Source organism: Protopterus annectens, chromosome 10.part0 (assembly GCF_019279795.1).
Source record: "Protopterus annectens isolate FY-2018-M chromosome 10.part0, PAN1.0, whole genome shotgun sequence".
NCBI classification, from domain to species: Eukaryota; Metazoa; Chordata; order Ceratodontiformes; family Protopteridae; genus Protopterus; species Protopterus annectens.
The window spans coordinates 874,280,501-874,298,914 of NC_056744.1; the positions used below are offsets into that span (position 1 = coordinate 874,280,501).

General features: G+C 36.3%; 1 protein-coding gene across 3 annotated transcripts in view; it reads right to left on the minus strand.

Moving 5' to 3' along the window:
* The window catches only part of RPAP2 (RNA polymerase II associated protein 2), a gene marked incomplete at its 5' end in the record, with an annotated part of 1,562,525 nt that overhangs the window by 469,466 nt on the left and 1,074,645 nt on the right, over window positions 1-18,414 (minus strand). For all 3 annotated transcript variants that reach the window (XM_044085673.1, XM_044085674.1, XM_044085672.1), the window contains 1 exon segment: window positions 4,748-4,816. In XM_044085673.1, coding sequence (XP_043941608.1) covers window positions 4,748-4,816 — 69 coding nt within the window.

Consider the following 18,414-nt stretch of genomic DNA (forward strand, 5'->3'; position numbering starts at 1 on the left):
ATTTCCTGGACAGGATAAATAGGCTTGAATTTTTGATGGATGGAGTCTTTATCACTACTGATGTGAAGGAATTATATACATCCATTCCACCTAGTATAGGCCTTGAATGGTTCTGTGACTTCCTACTAAGAAAAGGTTTACAACAAAGAGCTATTAATACACTAGAACAACTATTAGAAACAGTGTTGAAGAATAACTTCATTTGGTTTAACAACGAGTTTTATCTACAAACAAAAGGGGTTGCTATGGGGACGTCATGTGGTGGCATTGATGCTAACATAGTAATGTTAGAATGGGAACAAAGATGTCTTGTTAATTCCCCATACTGTAGCTATTGTCGAAGTTATTTGCAATTTTTGGATGATATTTTTGTTTATTGGAATGGACCTGTAAGCATGATTTCTGAGTTTATCAAATATATTAATGAGTCAACATATTTTTTGAAATTTTCCCATTCTATTGATCACAATGAAATTGCTTACTTGGATGTGAAATTGATTAAGGATCCCACTTTGAAATGTTTTCGGGCTGAAATCTACAGGACGCCAACTTATTCAAACAGCCTTCTACATTTTGATAGTGGGCACCCCTACAAACAAAAGAAAGGCGTTGTAAAGGGGCAATTTGTGAGGGCTGCACGAATGGTATCCAGTTTTGTGTCCTTTCTGAATGAATGTGACATTTTGAAAACAATGTTTTAGAGCAGGGGATATCCAGCTATGTTGGTTAGGAATGTGATGTTAGAGGTAATCAACAAAAGAGAATGTGGGTATTTTAAACTGCTTCTTAGAAAAAGGGACCCCCCATTGAGAATAACCATCTCAGTAATTCTCAAACTAATGCAACCATCTACCCTCTAGAATTGGAGGGGGTCACCAATCCAACTGAGAACAATGAGGGGAGGGTTTTGTCAACTCTAACATCTCATAACACAGAACAAAGGGATTTTAAGACAGTCTTTATTACAACATTTAATGCATCCAGCAATCTCATTAAGGACATTTTATATGAAAATTGGGTGATCCTATCCAGTAAAAAAGATGTTCACAACAAATTAGGTGAGTTGCCCTTTATAGTATACAGGAAGGGGAGATGTTTAAAGAATATTTTTGAGACATAAGAGGAGGGAGACCATCGTATACTGAATAGAGGTATGAGAAAATGTGGTGCTAGCCACTACTGCCCATTCATTCTTGAGGGTAACACATTCAGTATAAACAGGATACAAGTGAAATTAAACAGCAAATGTGATTGCAACACCGAAAGGGTAGGGTATTGTGCTATTTGTAATAAATGTAAAGGATTCTACATTGGAAAAACAGAAAGAAAACTAAAGCATAGAATATACGAACATCTAAGGGATATAAAACATAAGAAAGAAAAACGCTTTGGCTAAACATATTCTAGAATTTAGTGACCATTCATTCAAGTTTTTTGTTATTGAGGTGATGGAATATAGGGTCGGGGGGGGGGGTCCTTGGACACCACTTAGAAAAACAAGAAACACTATGGCAGATCAGGACCAATGCTACTGAATGGCCTGGCCTGAATGAATCCCTTTCTATAACATGTTTTTTTAAAATTGAAGGCACAAGATAGATAAATGTTTATTTTTATGGTGTTTCAATATTCCTTATATGAATTGTTTAACAATCTTATATAGGATGTTTGTATATAGCGTGAATCCCAGATGTATTTTTTTTAAAAAGTGTTTTTTTAAGTCTAAAAAACATTTTTATGTACAGGCTTATGAATTATTCATTTTATCTTGGTTGTGATAGGATGATTGATTTTAGTAGGCGTGACTTGTTTTGACTATATATTTTTCCATTTTGGAATGGATATGTATTCTGAAGACGTTTCTGATTAGTCAGAAACAAAAGCGCTAAATTTTAAAGTTTCTACTTCACAAGGACCAGTATTGGTGGTGTGAGAACAGAATTGTTCAGGTTTAATTTGAATTAATAGCATTGCCTTTTCGTTTTTAACGAATTACATCTTCAGTGTGCTTCATTTATTTCAGTTTGGATAATTACAGGTCTGTTGAGACAGGCTGTGGTGTGTCAATATTTATAAAACAAAAATCTAAAAACAAGAAGCAAAAAAACAGTCCTAGGAACTGCTCATATATTAATTGTTATTAGTGGTACTGAGCACTGGAGACATACACGGATAAAGCCCTTACTGCATCCCAGGTGAACGGAGTTCAATTAGTGGCTTGAATGCTTGACAGCACTAGCAGGGGAGGACAGACATGACCACCCTGGGGTGAGGCAGAGACAGGTCAAGAACACAAACTGCCACAATCCCTCAGAGAAGCAGTATTGGAAAAAGCTCTCCATCTGGTGGGATTCTGGTTCACTAAGGCACCACCTGATGACTGACAAATTTTAGGTGAATGCATGCTTATGTACACAAGGAAGTAGTAGTGGGTACCCATTGTTTTGAGGATAGCTTACCTAACCACAATTGAGTGGAATCAGGTCAACACATAATGTGTTGGGATGCCAGAGAGGGCACAAACAACCCCCATGGCTCCCCCAGATGACTCTTGCCCCATATGGAACTGGAATACTTTCCCTCCTACATAAGAATAAATGAGCTGACTGGAGATGGATTCATGGTTGGAAGGTAAAGGGGAAAAACTAATGTAGAAAAAAATACCAGTGGTACTGAATATAATGCTACAGGAAGATAACATATATCACTTGTATCCTTTGAAGCACATGAGGATTTGTTGACAGAACTGCATGATTTAATTAATGACAATAAAATCCTTATGGGGGATTTTAACTAGTCAAACACAGACTGGATAAACTACTCAACATCAAATAAATATCAGTAAATATTAATTGACTGTATTAATGAAACAGTAGCAGCATGAATTCCTGTTATGGATGGCAATATCTTGCATATCATACTGACAAATATATGTGATCTCTTTGCTCCTCCTTCATATCTGTACTCTGTGTAATTAACACAGAATGATATCACCATCTTTATCTTAAAAGTAAAAGCAAAGTCAAGTATAAATAGAAAAAAACTTTGATTCAGTAAATGACATTTATTAAAACATGGGTTAATGCTCTCTGTGCCCAAACAAGTCTGCTCAGGCTGCTAGCAATGAGTTCTACAACAGTATTAGCATTACCTGTCTGTGTTAAGACAAACATAGAAAAATTTTGCAAAGAATCCTTCGCTGGAAATATGCAGTTATACAAATGGAAAAGCTACTACTAATTTTGATTTAAATATCTCGATAATAAAAACAGGTGTAGATTAAATACAAAAGAAAACTGACAGAGAAAGAAGGTCTATATTTATCATCTATTTTTCTGACAAACTACACAAGGCTCAAAAACGTCATCAGTGAAGGAAAATGAATCCAGGAAAAGATCAATAAAAATACAAAAGCTCTTAAAGTAACCTAAATCACATCTCCCAGGCTGCATAAAAGGACTTTTAGAAGACAGGAGCTACCTCCAGAGGGTCTTGGGCCTCCTCCATTTCCTGGTCAGGAGCCACAGAGTACCCTCATCCCCAATAAAAGCCAAAGAGATAGCAATATCAGAAGTAAAAGAAGTCTGAAGGGTCATGTGCTCAACTACCCTGATAACTTGAGGCCCCATTCCTCTGAAGCAGAGGAAGCTCCAGCAAAGCCACTGACTGGTTAGTACCTGACTTCATAAATAGTGAAGGTGACAAAATCCATTTTTTCTAGTAGGTTTTGATTAATCACAGCATGGGATAACTCTCTGTCGTTACACTGCTGGGCCTATTTCAGTTTGCACTAAAGGAACTCCTCCAATAAAGAATCATCAAGAAATTGCTGCTTTGTCTTTAACAGATAACTCCAAGAGGAATCATCCTGTCTCACAACAATGCCTCTTTTTACAAAACATGAATAGTAACTTGACCACAAAAGAAAAGCTGATAATTACTGTGTTCTTTCTTGAATAGTTTTTTTGCTCTGCAATAGAAAGTGGTCATGCTAAAAGGTCTTACATATCCCTCAATCAATTTATAAGTCATTCTTTCCAAGCAAAACATAATCCCAGTATCCCTGTACTGAGAAGCAATGTTCTGGCCACATTCACAATCATGAAATAGACTCCACTATCCTAAAAAAATCTTGCCCAAGATTCAGAAAACTTTGGTAAATACATATTCACAAATGGTTCATTTTGAAATTATGATGAAAATATTGCAAATAAAGTCCGATTTATGTATGTTGGGTCTTTACCTATGTAAAAAATTAAACCAGAGATCAACAGAGATTTTCACTTCTCACAAATAACCTGCATGTTTTTGCATTCCTAGTTTTTCCATGACTTACTACAGGACTTCTATAAAAAAAAACCATAGTAGATATCACCCAAGCACAAGTGAAGAAAATGTAAACATAAAGCAGACAACCCAGTACATAACTCTGGTTCAGTTCATCAGCACAGAGCACATGGTTCTCCTTAGAGGATGTGGGAGTGCCTTTGCTTAAAGACCCTCAATGGCTTGGGAAAGAATGGAATTAGGAAATGCTCTACAACATCCTTTGCAACATTGGTGATACTGGTAAACACCATCAAAGGGCTGAACAAAGACATACATTGGACATCTAGTATTGCATTCTAAAAGAAACATTCAGGTTTTAAGTCCAATTAATATAAACACTCTAGCCAGGAATATGCATTAAGGCAAGCATTAGTGATTGCAATATGTCAAGGCATACAAAGGGAGAACAAATACTTACACAGAAAGAAGCACAAGCGCGATCACGGACCATTCAGGAGAGTTATGAATAATGTTCTTACTTGTTAGCCTTAAAAATAAAAGTTTTACACAATAGTGAGACATGTTCCACATTTGAGACAAACCAATAAAATTCAGTGAATTTCCATTAACAAAACTGATACCTAGTTCAAAGATAAGTCATGAAACATCCAAATGATATGCCATTCTACTTTATAATAAATTAATTCATTAATACTTTTTAGTTTTCTACTACTAAAACACTAAATATTTGCTCTGATTGTATCTTTTATCCACCTGCAACAGGTGCATATCACATCCTCCTTGTCATGCTCCCACAGACATCCAGTAATAAATATATACAGCTTTTGCTAACAACCACTCCTGCTTGTTATCATTAGAGTCCCTAATGACTCAAAATAGTCACTTAGCCAAAGGCCATTGGCCTTTTCCCAGGCCAGATAATGTGACCTCCATGTTCATATCTGTGCCTCATTACTGCATCTGGACTCTGTGCAACTGTTCCAACTGGTGAACAGCAAATAATTCATGTTAGATATTAAATATACACACCTTAGTTAAGGCAAGTGTTTCAGACAGAAGTCTGTTGATATTTACAAAGGGATTACAGCAGCATTAAACTTTATTCCGTATTTACATACTTCTGCTTTAATATCTTCATTATCAAAGTTCCCCATAGAAGAATACAAAGAAAAGGCAAGTCAGTTAAGTCATTACCCTACTTTTTTCCTAAATAGTCTCAAAGAATAAATAAACCAAATATACCACTACACAGTGGAGACAGAATGCTATCTAAACTACACAGGATAACAATAAATAAAAACAGTCCAACAAACAATTCAACCTAAATTCCTTTGTGGTACAACTACCAATGTAGGGATAATAAACTAACAGTGCTCACGAGAAGCATCAAAGAAAATGAACAAAGCTTGTCCCCAAACAGGAAACTACTATGTCACTATAATAAACAAGAAACAAAACAACTATAACTTTGTATTGTAAATGTTAAACAATTCATTTTAAGTAAAGCAGTTTGCAAAGTCAGATTTCAAAAGTTGCTGAAAACTCCAAAATGACCACCACTGTATCACAGTGTCGCTTTAAAGTAAACAAGCTATTAATTAATCTTCAAGCCCCATACACATTAGCTCCTACAATGTTCAAATAACTCAATTTTAAACAATGTTCAAACCATTTTGACAAAGTACAACCTAAACTCCAATCATGGCAAACGCAAACTTCATCAAATGCTCACTTATCACACTCTGTTCTCCCTTAGCATCTAAACAGCTCTTCCAAAGCTCTGTAAGAAGCAGTATCTGAGTCTCATAACAACTGGTACAAAATACACATGATAATTATATAATTGCAAAGTCAGTCCAACCCGCACTTACAGCAAGTGCAAAGGGTCTATAATCCAAAGTAAATTCCAAAACAAATCAGAGCCAGCACAAAGTGTGGTGTAGCAGTTTACTATACCAAAACATATAACATGGGTGAAGGGAAAAATACATCCCAACACCCAAACCAAACTGGTTTATACATACAGAGTGATGCCAAAAGACCTCCTACTGGTTAATTTAAAGATACTCATTTAGACCAGGAGGGAACACCCCCCCCCCACCGAGTTTAATAATCCATTTCTTTTCTTTAACATTTAAAATGTTGTGCCAGTCAGATTTATTCCTGCAATTCCCTAATATACAATCAATAATGGTGAATTTAAATGAAGTAGTGTTATGTTTGCAAGTATGTTTGAAGAGGACATTGGACTGCCTTTTATTCCTTATATCACTCATTTGCTCTCCAATTCTAAATTTGAGAGGTCTTGAAGTTTGGCCCATGTAAAATGCGGAGCATGTACAAGTGGCCAAATAAATTACCCAACTTGCACTGCAGTTTGCCAAAAAGGTAATATTAAAGACTGTGGATATATTTTTGCTGGTAAATTCTTTGATTTTATTCACCCTATGGCAGTGAGAACAATGTCCACAAGGGACACATCCCATCAATATATCTCTCATGAGTGTTCTTTGAATCGAGGAAGTCCCCCTATGATCAAACCTTTTATAATGACTAAATAAGGAGCCCAAAGTGTGGCCCCTACAGAAGGAAAAAGAACATTTATCCCCCAAACAGTCAGACAATCTACTCACAAGGACACCCAAAAAGGTAATCTCAGTCATACTGAAAGTGACCTTAAATTCGATGCCCCATTTGTTCTCATTAAGATAATCAACAAACTCCTGCAAAAAAATATCATCAGACTTTCACACCAACCGTCTTCGAAATAATGCCTCCAGATGTCAATCTCATTGATATACAAATTATGACAAAGATCACATATTACAGATATTCCACACTAGTAGAATAAGTTTAAAGAACAATTTACCGCCTATTTTTCAATTCAGAGTTTAATACAACACTTACTTCCATTCCATAAGATGTTATCACTACTGAGGTTACACTAACAAATAATAAATTACATGTCCTGTAGTATTTACTGTTCAACTGCAAGTGAACAGGAGGTCAATACTGCAAATTATACCTTATAAAAACTAAGACTTGCAATACATGAAACTAACATTAAACATTTACACTTAACCTTTAAAGTATCATCACCTATGCTAATTGCAAGTCATATCATTTCTCATAAAACCACCAAAACCCAGCTTACAGACACAAATTTGCCTGCAAAGTTATCCAAAGAAAACTCAAATGTTGGGCACCTATATCACCCTCACAGTCTTCAAACCTACCACTTGACAATCAACCATGACCTCATTTAATAACTTAAACTTGCTTTCTTTTCAGACAAGTATTTTCAATAGTAATTGCTAACAGCCTTCTACAATTAAAGGCTCCTTCGTGACAATTCAAAAAAATGTTGCTGCAAGTTCCATATTTACAAAAAAAAAAAACAGCAAAACTACAGGAAATAGACAATGATATCATTTAAAGTTATTTTTGTAGGGGAAACACCTGGCCCAGAAACCACAGTAGTGGGGGGCTGCAGACCCTATCCCCTGCTACTTACATACACTAACTGACATTATCATACCTTGGAAAAAAAGGAACACTCTGAGACAAAGAGATCCTGTATTTAGTAGTAAGCCCCCATTTTCATACAGTCAGTCTGACTAGTCTGTGACCTGCTCTCATGATCTTGCAATCAAAATGACTGAATAACTAAAATTATGTTACAAAGTAACTTGAATTCTGAAACAAGAACTGCCCTAGTGACAAACACACTCCTCCTAATACAAGGGTATGCCTTTCCCATCACTGCATTAAGCTCTCTTCAAATATAGCATTGCTTTAAAGTACTATCTATGAACAAAATATATCACTATATGAATTTAAAAGAACTCAGACCCCACCTCCACCTCATCTTAGAAGAGTCAAACTGGCTTCCTGTGTCTGTACAAGGAACCTTCTCTCCACTTTACTACACAAATTAATCATTCAATATGACTACTCACAACTTACTTCTAGGTTAGCAATCAGATCCTTCTCCTATGGCCTTAAGGCAAACAATGAAGCCTTTACACTAAAAAGACCACCCCTCAAGCCAGCAGTAGGAGATAAAAGTATTCAAAGCATACAGAAAAGCTTGCTGGAATAGCTTACCAGATGAAGAAAGAACCGTAAGCACTGCAATGTTATGGAAGGAAGCTCAAGGAATATCTCCTGAAACAAATGCTTCACAGATCCTGGGTAATTGTGCTACATTTGTTTACTGTAGCTGATAATCACCAAGTCACAGCATGCCTTAAATTCCAATAAAGACAAAGACCTTAATGGGCAATATCAGCCCTATGCTGAAACATTCAAGCATATGGTGAGTATGAAATAGTCTTTCATTAAATTATATACGTCAATTTGCGTATTTTCTTTTGAACATTGTGATCAATAGTTGTACATGCTCTTGAACTCTGTGTATGCGGTAATACATGCTATTTGGATGTATTATCTTTGTTAAAATATGTTAACATCTTGTTTTGATCAAAAGAACCCCCATCATGGCTGAAAAGGACAATGGTGCCAACCTACCTGCCCATTAAATATAACAAAATAAACAGTGTAAGCATGAAACTATACGGAAGCATTCCAGCAGTAAGTGTATATCTTTTATCTGTCCTTACGATCTTTGTTATGTGTAATGTAGGAACTTTGGATGTTGGTGCTGGCCTGATGGGGGCTAGCTTAAAAAATAACATAACGCTTATGGTGGAAATTCAGGCAGTTTGTACTGGGGTAAGTCAGACTGTAGCTGTAACATTATGGAATAGCTGGCTTTGTATGGTATTAGATAGACCAAGGTCTTCTTTGATTTCGAGAGTTAAACTTTTAAGAATGCTATTTTGTTTAGAATTTGGGAATACATTACTGACAAGTCTCCTTATGTTGCTTTAAAACTTTCTTGTTGACTTCAATGCGTAGTTAAAAATGCATCATGCAGTTTCCTGAAGAATAAAGATATGGCAATGTTAGCCAGTCTACAAGCAGTTTTTAGTGTCTGGAATTTGTTAAGTTTAGTTATTTTTTGTTAAATTCTTTTTCAATTTGTTTGTGGTTTGATCTCTTACTTTTAGTTGTTTCTGAAGCTATTTTGTTGGGTTAGTGAAAATAATATGCTTTGAATTGGTGTTAGTACATTAAAATGTTAGATAAGGCTGACATTGAGTTTTATTCTATATAAACAAGATTCCAATTCACCATCACTAATTCTGCTTCTAGAAGTGGCTCAGTTGTTTCCTATACATCTTATTTGTTTAAGAGCAAAAGCTTTATTTTTTTACAGCCATTTATAACTGGTGAGTGGTCACCTACAGAATTTAGAAAGGGCAGTACGTTTTGAAATCTTTCATTACTGGGTCCTTTAATGTGCTTTACTTTTGTTACAGGGTTATATCAAACTGATTTGGATATTGTGCTTTAAAATAAGTTTCATTAAGATACTTATCAATAACTTCTAAATTTCTCAGTCTAGCAGCTTTTTAAAGTCTTAAGACAATTTTCACATTATTCTGCTAATTGCTTGTTCCTAAGCCAAACAAGCACCGAGTGCGATAACCCCTTCAGATCTATTTGCCTACCATAAAAGAAACCCTGCTCATAGATTTTGTAAAGACATAACTTTTGAAAACATTTTCAGTATGTATCCAATGAAACTGAAAAAATACATTAAATGAAACGACTACGTTTTCAAAAGTACAACTGCTGAGCCAAGAGTATTTAGAAAAGCAAAATGAACGAAGACAGTGAATAACAAAGCAAATTACATCAGGGAATCTCAACTCACCTGTCAATGACTGCTGACTACACTAGTGAAGTTAAAGAAAGAAAGAACTTCTTCACTGTAATTTATCCAGACTTTATGCTGTAACAAGAAAAGAAATTACTGGAAAGAAGCTCAACTTTCCTTGCAAGTTACACTCCCTAATACAACATGTATGCTCTGTCTTGTATTCTCAAATGGTCTCACCCCTTCCTTCCTGAATGCCTCTCCACTCTTCAGTACTAGGTTCCTGTAGCATTCTATTTTTTTTTTTTTTTTTGACTGGGAAAGTCTGAGTGAACAAAGCACATTTTCAGCGGAGGCCCAGGGAGAAAAGACCCAGCAGATGGATTATTCTTTTTTTGAACAAAAAACATCTTTACTGAATTATCACTATGACACAGGCAATCATACATTTACATAAATGAAAAAAACATACTGACATTTTCATTTGCAAAAATTACACATCACTTATAATCTATAGTCATTGTGAAACAGTACATAGCTCATGTAGTTCCTGCCTTCCTTTAAACCTCACTCCTCTAAAATATTACTGTGTGTGGACTGTTCTCACAATTCCCATTTTTCTATGTAATTTGCCTCTACCATTCTCTAAAGGTTCCACTTCCAGTTATTTTATCTCTGTTACTATATTCACTACTTCTAGTACAGCCGTCATAATTAAACTTAGCAATTCCAATTCTGTAGTACAGCTCAAAAAATAATTTCCTTAGTTATACCAATTTGCTCAACCAGTATTTCTGACAGAGTAGTTTGTGGGAAGTTTTTAAAGTCTACCAATACATCACACTCCCAAAAAATGTTTCCAATTATCTCTTTATTACCCATCACACCTCCAACATTTGCAGTCTACTAGAGGAAATATCCTTTGAAGTGTGCTTGGGGTATAAAAATACCTATGCAAACACTTCCATTCAAAGATCCAAAATCTTCTAGACTGTGTTGCATATTTGGGAGGTATTGCTATATCCTCCCATTGTTTCTTTGTGAACTACTTGTCCAATCTCTTTTCCCAATCCTTGCTAACCTCCTCTGACTGATCCCTACACTTCTCATGCAACATTTTATATGTCCTACTAATTATCTCTTTTTAACAGAAGCTTCTGTTCTAGATTCTACTAACAACTCTACATGTAATGGTCTTTCGCTTAGGATCCCACTATTTCTTTCTCTTCACCTATACTCTAATATCAATCTTTGATAGGGAAGGCAATCTCTAGTCTGCAGTCCAAATGAATTCTTGGCCTCCTCCCATTCTATTACCTTCCCCCTTCTAATTCCAATTATTTGCTCCTATACGTTGGTCTCTTTGCCAGTTTTCTACAGTAAACTCCAGTCCCTCTCTTGTCTATTCTCTGTACCCCTAACTGCAGTCATGCCTATTGGCAGAATCTCCTTTTGCCATCTCTGTGTTGGCTAAGTTCTAAGAATACTTTCTACTACTTTATGAATATAATATTCCCTTTCTACTATGGATTATAGTTTTGTGTGTGTGTGTGTGTGTGTGTGTGTGTGTGTATATATGTGTGTGTATATATATATATATATATATATATATATACATATATATATATATTGATGCCTTAACTTCGTAGCTCTGAAATACTCAAGTCAGATGATTCTAAACCACCTTGTTCTACTGGAAGGAACAACTTGTCCCACTTGATTTTTGCCCTCTTCCCCAGTCAGATCAAATCTTTGGCAACTCTTTATTAATGGCTGTCCACAATTCCTCCTCTGGCTGATAAAAATATACTTGACCTGCATATAAAACTAAAAGGGACTGAAACCTCTTCACTGCTTATCTCTTGCTATACATATTTATAAAACAGAGCTTCCAGTTTCTCACTTTTTGTATTACCTTTTGTTTAGTTTCTTCCCACATATCCTTAGCTGTTATAACAGAATCCTTTTAATCCATAATTCTTAGTACTTCATTTTATCATGTCAACATAAATATGGGTATTGTTGAACCAATTCATGTATGGGTACATAAAGGCAATAGCTGTAATCTATTTTACCTTCTTTAATTTTGAATCCAAAAAAATACTTGAAACTGTCTCAAAATGTTCCACAACACTGAAATGTCATTTTCTGGTTTTATCAGGTTTAAAACAGTATCATCTGCAAATAAAGCCAACTTTTCTTCATTGTCATACCAATTATAGCCTTGAATTTCTGAGTCCGTTATTTTCTCTGCCAATGGTTCTAAATACAATGCAAATAACAAAAGAGAAAGAGGACACCCCTGCCTGGTTCCTATGTTCAAACAGAACTTACCAGAGAGGACCCCCTACACACACTAATTTTCACCTCCAATCCTTCAAATATTGTCCTAATCAACTTTATAATTTTATCAGGGAATGCAATAACTTCATCTGCCCTACCTATACAATTCCAGCTGCATCAAGATCTACCAACTGTGGTGTTTTCTTATATTCTGCTTCCCTTTGGATCATCATTCTATTAATGCTGTCAAATGTTTGCCTCCCCCCACAAAACCACACTGATCCATATCTATCAGTTGTGACACTGCCATTCTTCTAGCCATTACAAAGACTTTATAATCATGGTTTAGAATCAAAATGGGCCTATATGAAGCTGGATCTTTACCATCTTTAGGTAGTACAGCCACCGTATTTTTTTTCAAGGATGTTGGTGCTTCTCCTCCTTTCAAAACACTATTAAAAAACCTTCCAGATCTTTATTACTTTCTTCCCTCCTAGCTTCTAAACTTCCACAGGAATACCATCTATTCCTGGGGAGTTCCCTGTAGATTGGTTATACATTGCCATTTTTATCTCATGTCCTCCTATCCTATTAGTAATTGAGTTTCATCTATCTCTAACCATAGCCTATTTAATTATTCCATAAACATTTCCATTTGTACTTTTTCTTGATTTCCACACTTCTTTGCTTTATACAGATTTTCATAAAAATTTCTAAAATACTTCTAATGCCTCTAAAGGATCTCTGGTTCTTTTCCTAGTTATAGGTTCCCTAAGCTTGGCAACAACCCTTTTGTACTTTTTGTTGCTTGAGCCATTGTGTTAAATGTTTTTTAGTTCTGGATTTATCAAAAAACAGTTGCTTAACTAAACTCATGCATAATAATGAGGTAGTCCTTTATTTTCGCTTTAATACTTTCATGTTCTGTGAGATTCCCCCCTATTCTGCAATACTTTAAACTCTGTCAGTCCCTCTAAATAACTCTTGTTACTTCTTAACCATCTCTCTTTTTCTTTTATTTCCACCATATTTTTAAACTCCTTTACTTTTATCTCACTGTTTAGCTATATTTTCAGAAGATATTTCTATCTTCCCTAATAAAGCCAGAATAATTACATAGATTACTCTTAAGACATTTAGATATAAACAGGTAATTGTTCTGTAGTGAGACTATACAAATAAAAAACAGGCATTTCTTCTGTGATGACATTGCACATATTACATTCAAAGTACAAAATGTTTAATATGCAGACAGTTCATGTGGAATACATATGACAAGCAGACATTAGATATGACTTATAAGGAATGGGTAATGAGGGTTAAAGTATAGGGTTATAAGTACTAAGCTAGCTGCTCCTGTGGACTATTTTAAGCCTAGCTGCTTTCCCTTGGTGTGAATCAAACTATATACCTTTTGTATGTGAAATAAACACCTTAACCATTATGCTAACCTCAAGCCCTCAGTGTTTGTGCTGTCTATTTATGTATCATTACAAAATGCTTCTTTCTATCACAGGTTCTAAATAATTGATTAAAAGCAGGATAATGCTTCCTTCTGCACTTATAGCTACACCAAGTACAGATGGCACGAATAAATAAATTGAGGTAAAGGAGTATGAAGCATTAGTCAGTACGTAGATGTTAGTTAAAAGTAGAAGAGGGAGACAGGCGCTATATAGCTGACGAGTCAAGTATAGTTAGGGTAAGAATACTATAGATACATACTGACACAGAATCTGGTTATAAAAGAGTTGTAGAGAGTACTTAAAAGAACATGGATAAAGAGGGAAGGTCAGAAAGAAACTGAAATGTGAGGTAGGGATTCAAGTAGGAAAGAGATTGAGGAGTACTGGTAGACAGATTTGTTTTGTAAAAGGGGGTAGAGATTATAAAGTGATAGGGAGCATGAACTGACAAAGGAAATTTGAGTTTTCTAAGTGAGGGACATGTGCATGACATCTGGATTATGTGTTACTTTAGTAAGAGCTTGAAGGCAAAAACTTTCATGGTCTGTTTTAGATATGTTAGGATGGTGTTCCAAAGTTTAGATACAAAAAGGGAGTATAGCAAGTCACCTGCTGTGTTATTCAACTTTGTTGCGATTACTAAGAGCTTATTGGTTGAGCAAAGGTCTCCACCTGGAGAGTATTGCTGCAGGGCATCTTTTAGTGATGGACATTTTTTCAAGTTTATGTACAAGACTGTGTGCAGAAGTAAGTTTTTGAGTATGTTAAACAGCTGGGTAGCTCCAGCCAGTTTAGTAGTTTCAGGGCATTGCAATAATGAGTCACAAATTTGTTTTAATTTATTGCAACATGCAGAGAGTTTAGCTTCAAGTGTAATACTTGAGTATGCAAGAACAAGTGAAGCATACAGTAGGGATGGAGGATGGGTAGGTAGATGGTAGTGTTTTTCCTGCATCATCTGTCAGGTGATGTTCAGTTCTATACAGGGAGATGAGTTTCTGCTGTTTTTTTTTTTCAATGGCTTGCAGCATGTGTTGGTCAAATCTGAGGTTACTGTCAATTAGGATGCCCAGAAGTTTTTTTTTTTTTATTTGCATCTTTTAACCAAATTTCAAAAACAGTAAAAGAACTTTGGGTGATGCCTTGAAATCTTTGTTGGGATCACCCTGCAGATATAAGGGTTGAGTTGTCAGCTTATTGAACTATGCTAGAGAGATGGGTGGCAGTATGTAGTTTGTTTACTACAGTGTTGACTAAGAGGGGACATAATATTGATCCCTGGGATATTGACTGTTTGCTGCCTGTCATTTAAATAACTATGGAACCATGACGGAGAGGGCCTGTGTAAGGTTGAAGGAAGATAGTTCAGTACGAAGATGTTTGTTGGATACAACGTCAAATGCTTTTGAGAAAATGTAAGAATAGTGAAGATACAAGGCTGCTGTCACTCCCTATGCTGGTTTATGGTATTGGTGAAGTTGAGGAGAACAGTGCTAAGTACTATGGTGAGGTCTAAAATGATGCTGGGTTTGGGATGGAAGGTTGAAAGAGCTGATATACTACACAAATTGTGAGTGGATGCATTTTTCTAGTATTCTAGACAGAGGGGATAGGATAGCAACAGATTTACAGCTGGAAATGTCTACTGATATGACAGCTTTGTAGAGTGGTATTCTAAAGGATTTTTTCCACAGAAATGGGACATATTTCTCAGATATGAATCAGTTTCTCAGTATGGACACAGGGAAAGTCATTGCCATCTGATCATATTTTTAAGTACTCTGTTAGAAGTTGGTCAGCAGGTAAAGAGGTTTGTTTTAGTTTCATTAGAAATTTTCTTAATAGTAGAAGTGCAGACTGGGAGGAAGGAGAATGACTGTGACTGATTATGACATGATGGGGATGGACTATTATTACTAATCAGAGAGCACGATCTGTATAAAGTAAGAGTCGAACTGAGATAGTATTGAGTTAGTGGTGTTGGAAACCATGAGAGGGTGTAGTGGTTTGGCCAGGATGCATTAATTTGTTTAGTGATGACCATGACACTCTTGGATTTTTTTCCAATGTTTACATTGGAGGCTGGTGTAATAGGTGCATTTATCAATTTTAATTTGAGTCTCAGTGAGACTTCTGACATGCCTGAATATATGAAATGTATTTTGGGTTCTTTTATGCCTAGTCTTTCCAGGCTTCGTCTCTTTGAAGCATGATGCTTTTAGGTTTCTTCTGGTAGCCATGGTGCAGGGTTTGATTCAAGGAAAAATATTTAAACAAGGGTCATTAAAGTATGCCACAGCAGTATCAAGTGGTATGTATTTTAATATGTTCCAATTATATTGTGTCAAAATACTGATAAAGGTGCCTTTGCTAAATTTGTTGCATTACATATTTGGATTGGGTATTGTTACTTCTGACTGCCTAATTGGGAAGGTGATCGCTTATTGTGTCTGGCAGACATCAAATGCTTGAATTGTGTTTGACTTGTCTGTAAGGATCCAATCTAAAGTGGAAAGTTTGTCAGACTTTTTGTCAATTCTGGTGGTGGGGTGAATAGCTGTGTAAAGCCTTACAAGTTAATCGATTCTGAGGAAGTGCCATCATTTATCAGCTGCAGTCTATGTTGAGGTCACCTAGTGTAAGAGCTTCTTGGTGAATATGGTGAGATATCCAGTACAGGATATCTTATGCAGCTGAAATGTTACCAGGTGGAATATAAATAGTGGAGATGCACAGAGATGTTCAACTTTCTGCTGTTGATATGGAGGAATGTCTTGAGGAGTAATGCATTGTTAAATTTTGGGATCTGTACTGGAAATGGGGTTATTTCTAACCAGTTTTTGTAGAAAATGGGATCACCATCAGAATGCTTCCTGTCAAGTCTGAGTATATTAAATCCAAAGGGATAACTTCATTATGTAATATATCCATCTTTGTTTAACCAGGTTTAAGTAGGAGTAAGTAGCTAGATATACATGAATGTCTTGGATTTTGTCACATGTACTTCTGACATTCATGTTTATGAGTAGGAGTGTGGATTCGGTGGAGATAAGGAAGTAGACCTAGAAGCATTTGTAGTCAGGTTGGCCGGGTGGTTGGGTTGCTGTTTAGTGGGGCAGAGGTTGGGGTGGAATTATTGTGTATAAAAAGTGTAAAGCCATTTACATTATAGCGTAGGTTTTACTGTGATTTTCTCCTGTCATTTCTGCTTAAATACAGCACTGTGCCAGAGGACTATTACCTCTCTTCGCTACTAACACATTATCATCTAAAACACTGCTGCACCTAACAATCTCAACCATTCTGTCAGCTCCTACAAGCCTATATCAGTTTCATAACCAGAGATCCAAAATGCTTGTTTTCATGCATAGTCTTTAGACATTTTTAATGGTGGCATTCATAAAAAGGGTTCAAAGCTGCGCCATATCTACTACTCACTCTGGCACAGTAGCACTGACCCAGCGCAATGCGATTCAGAGAAACGTACAACTAGCATTCCTCTTAATCCCTTTAAAATCTTACTCTGAACTTCTATGAATCACCTACTGTATAGTTTGAGCAATTTTAGGTAGGCATTCCACTGAGAAGACAGTATTTATTTAGTGTTGAGCTACACAGCTGCAGTTTGGACAGTTCATGTTGAAAGATTTAAAGACTTTGTAAATAAAATCTGTATCTGTTCTTGCTCATCTAAAGGATAAACCACATCCCTAAATATAAATAAGTACGTATCCGTACCTCACATACCTCCTAACTTCCCCTTCTTTACTCACTTCCTTAGTTCAATCAATTTCTCTCCCCAACTCTAAATCTAAATATGCCATAATGAGAAGTTATGTACTTACCATAACGTTCCATGTTAGTTGTCTTCTCTCGCCTTCTTTCTCGCTGGATGGGTTCAGAGCCGAACCTCCGCTCCGACTCGGCCTATACTAAAGCTGGAGAGCTAATTTTACCGGCTCGAGGCAACCCTATATCCCATGATGCTAGGCGGTAAAGTACAGTTTTGTACCTACCATAAATGTAGATGTTCGAAGATCCACATTGCTGCAGTCCTTACACTTGGGTAGTCCGCTGTCCTCGGTCGGCCCGAATATCAAAGTATTAGGCTGACATCGGTCAAGGCGCTTAAGACTGACATCAGAACGTCAGTGTACAAATGCGCATGACCGACGTCATATCCTCAGTCTTTTCTTGCCCCAGATGTCAGAAGACCCTTAAAAAGAAAGGTCAAAACCAAAAGACAGCAAAAAACAACCAACCACCCTTGCACTAATCATATGTACAATATATACAATAGCCACAATATTCACAACCCAACCCACACAACCGCCTCTAACTACAGAGGGGAAGGAGGGAGGGTAATTGACTGCAGCAATGTGGATCTTCGAACATCTACATTTATGGTAGGTACAAAACTGTACTATGTTCTTCATCTCACATTGCTGCAGTCCTTACACTTGGGTAGAATCCCAAAGCAGAGGTAAGGGAGGATGGCAAAACTATAAAGCATTAGGAGCTGCCAAAATGCCCTGTAAAATTGCAGTGGCAAAACCAGCCCTAGATTTAGAGTAAAGTGGAAGGTGGTAATGCTTAGAGAAAGTATGCACTGAACTCCAAGTAGCTGCCTCCAAAATATCTTTAGTTGCC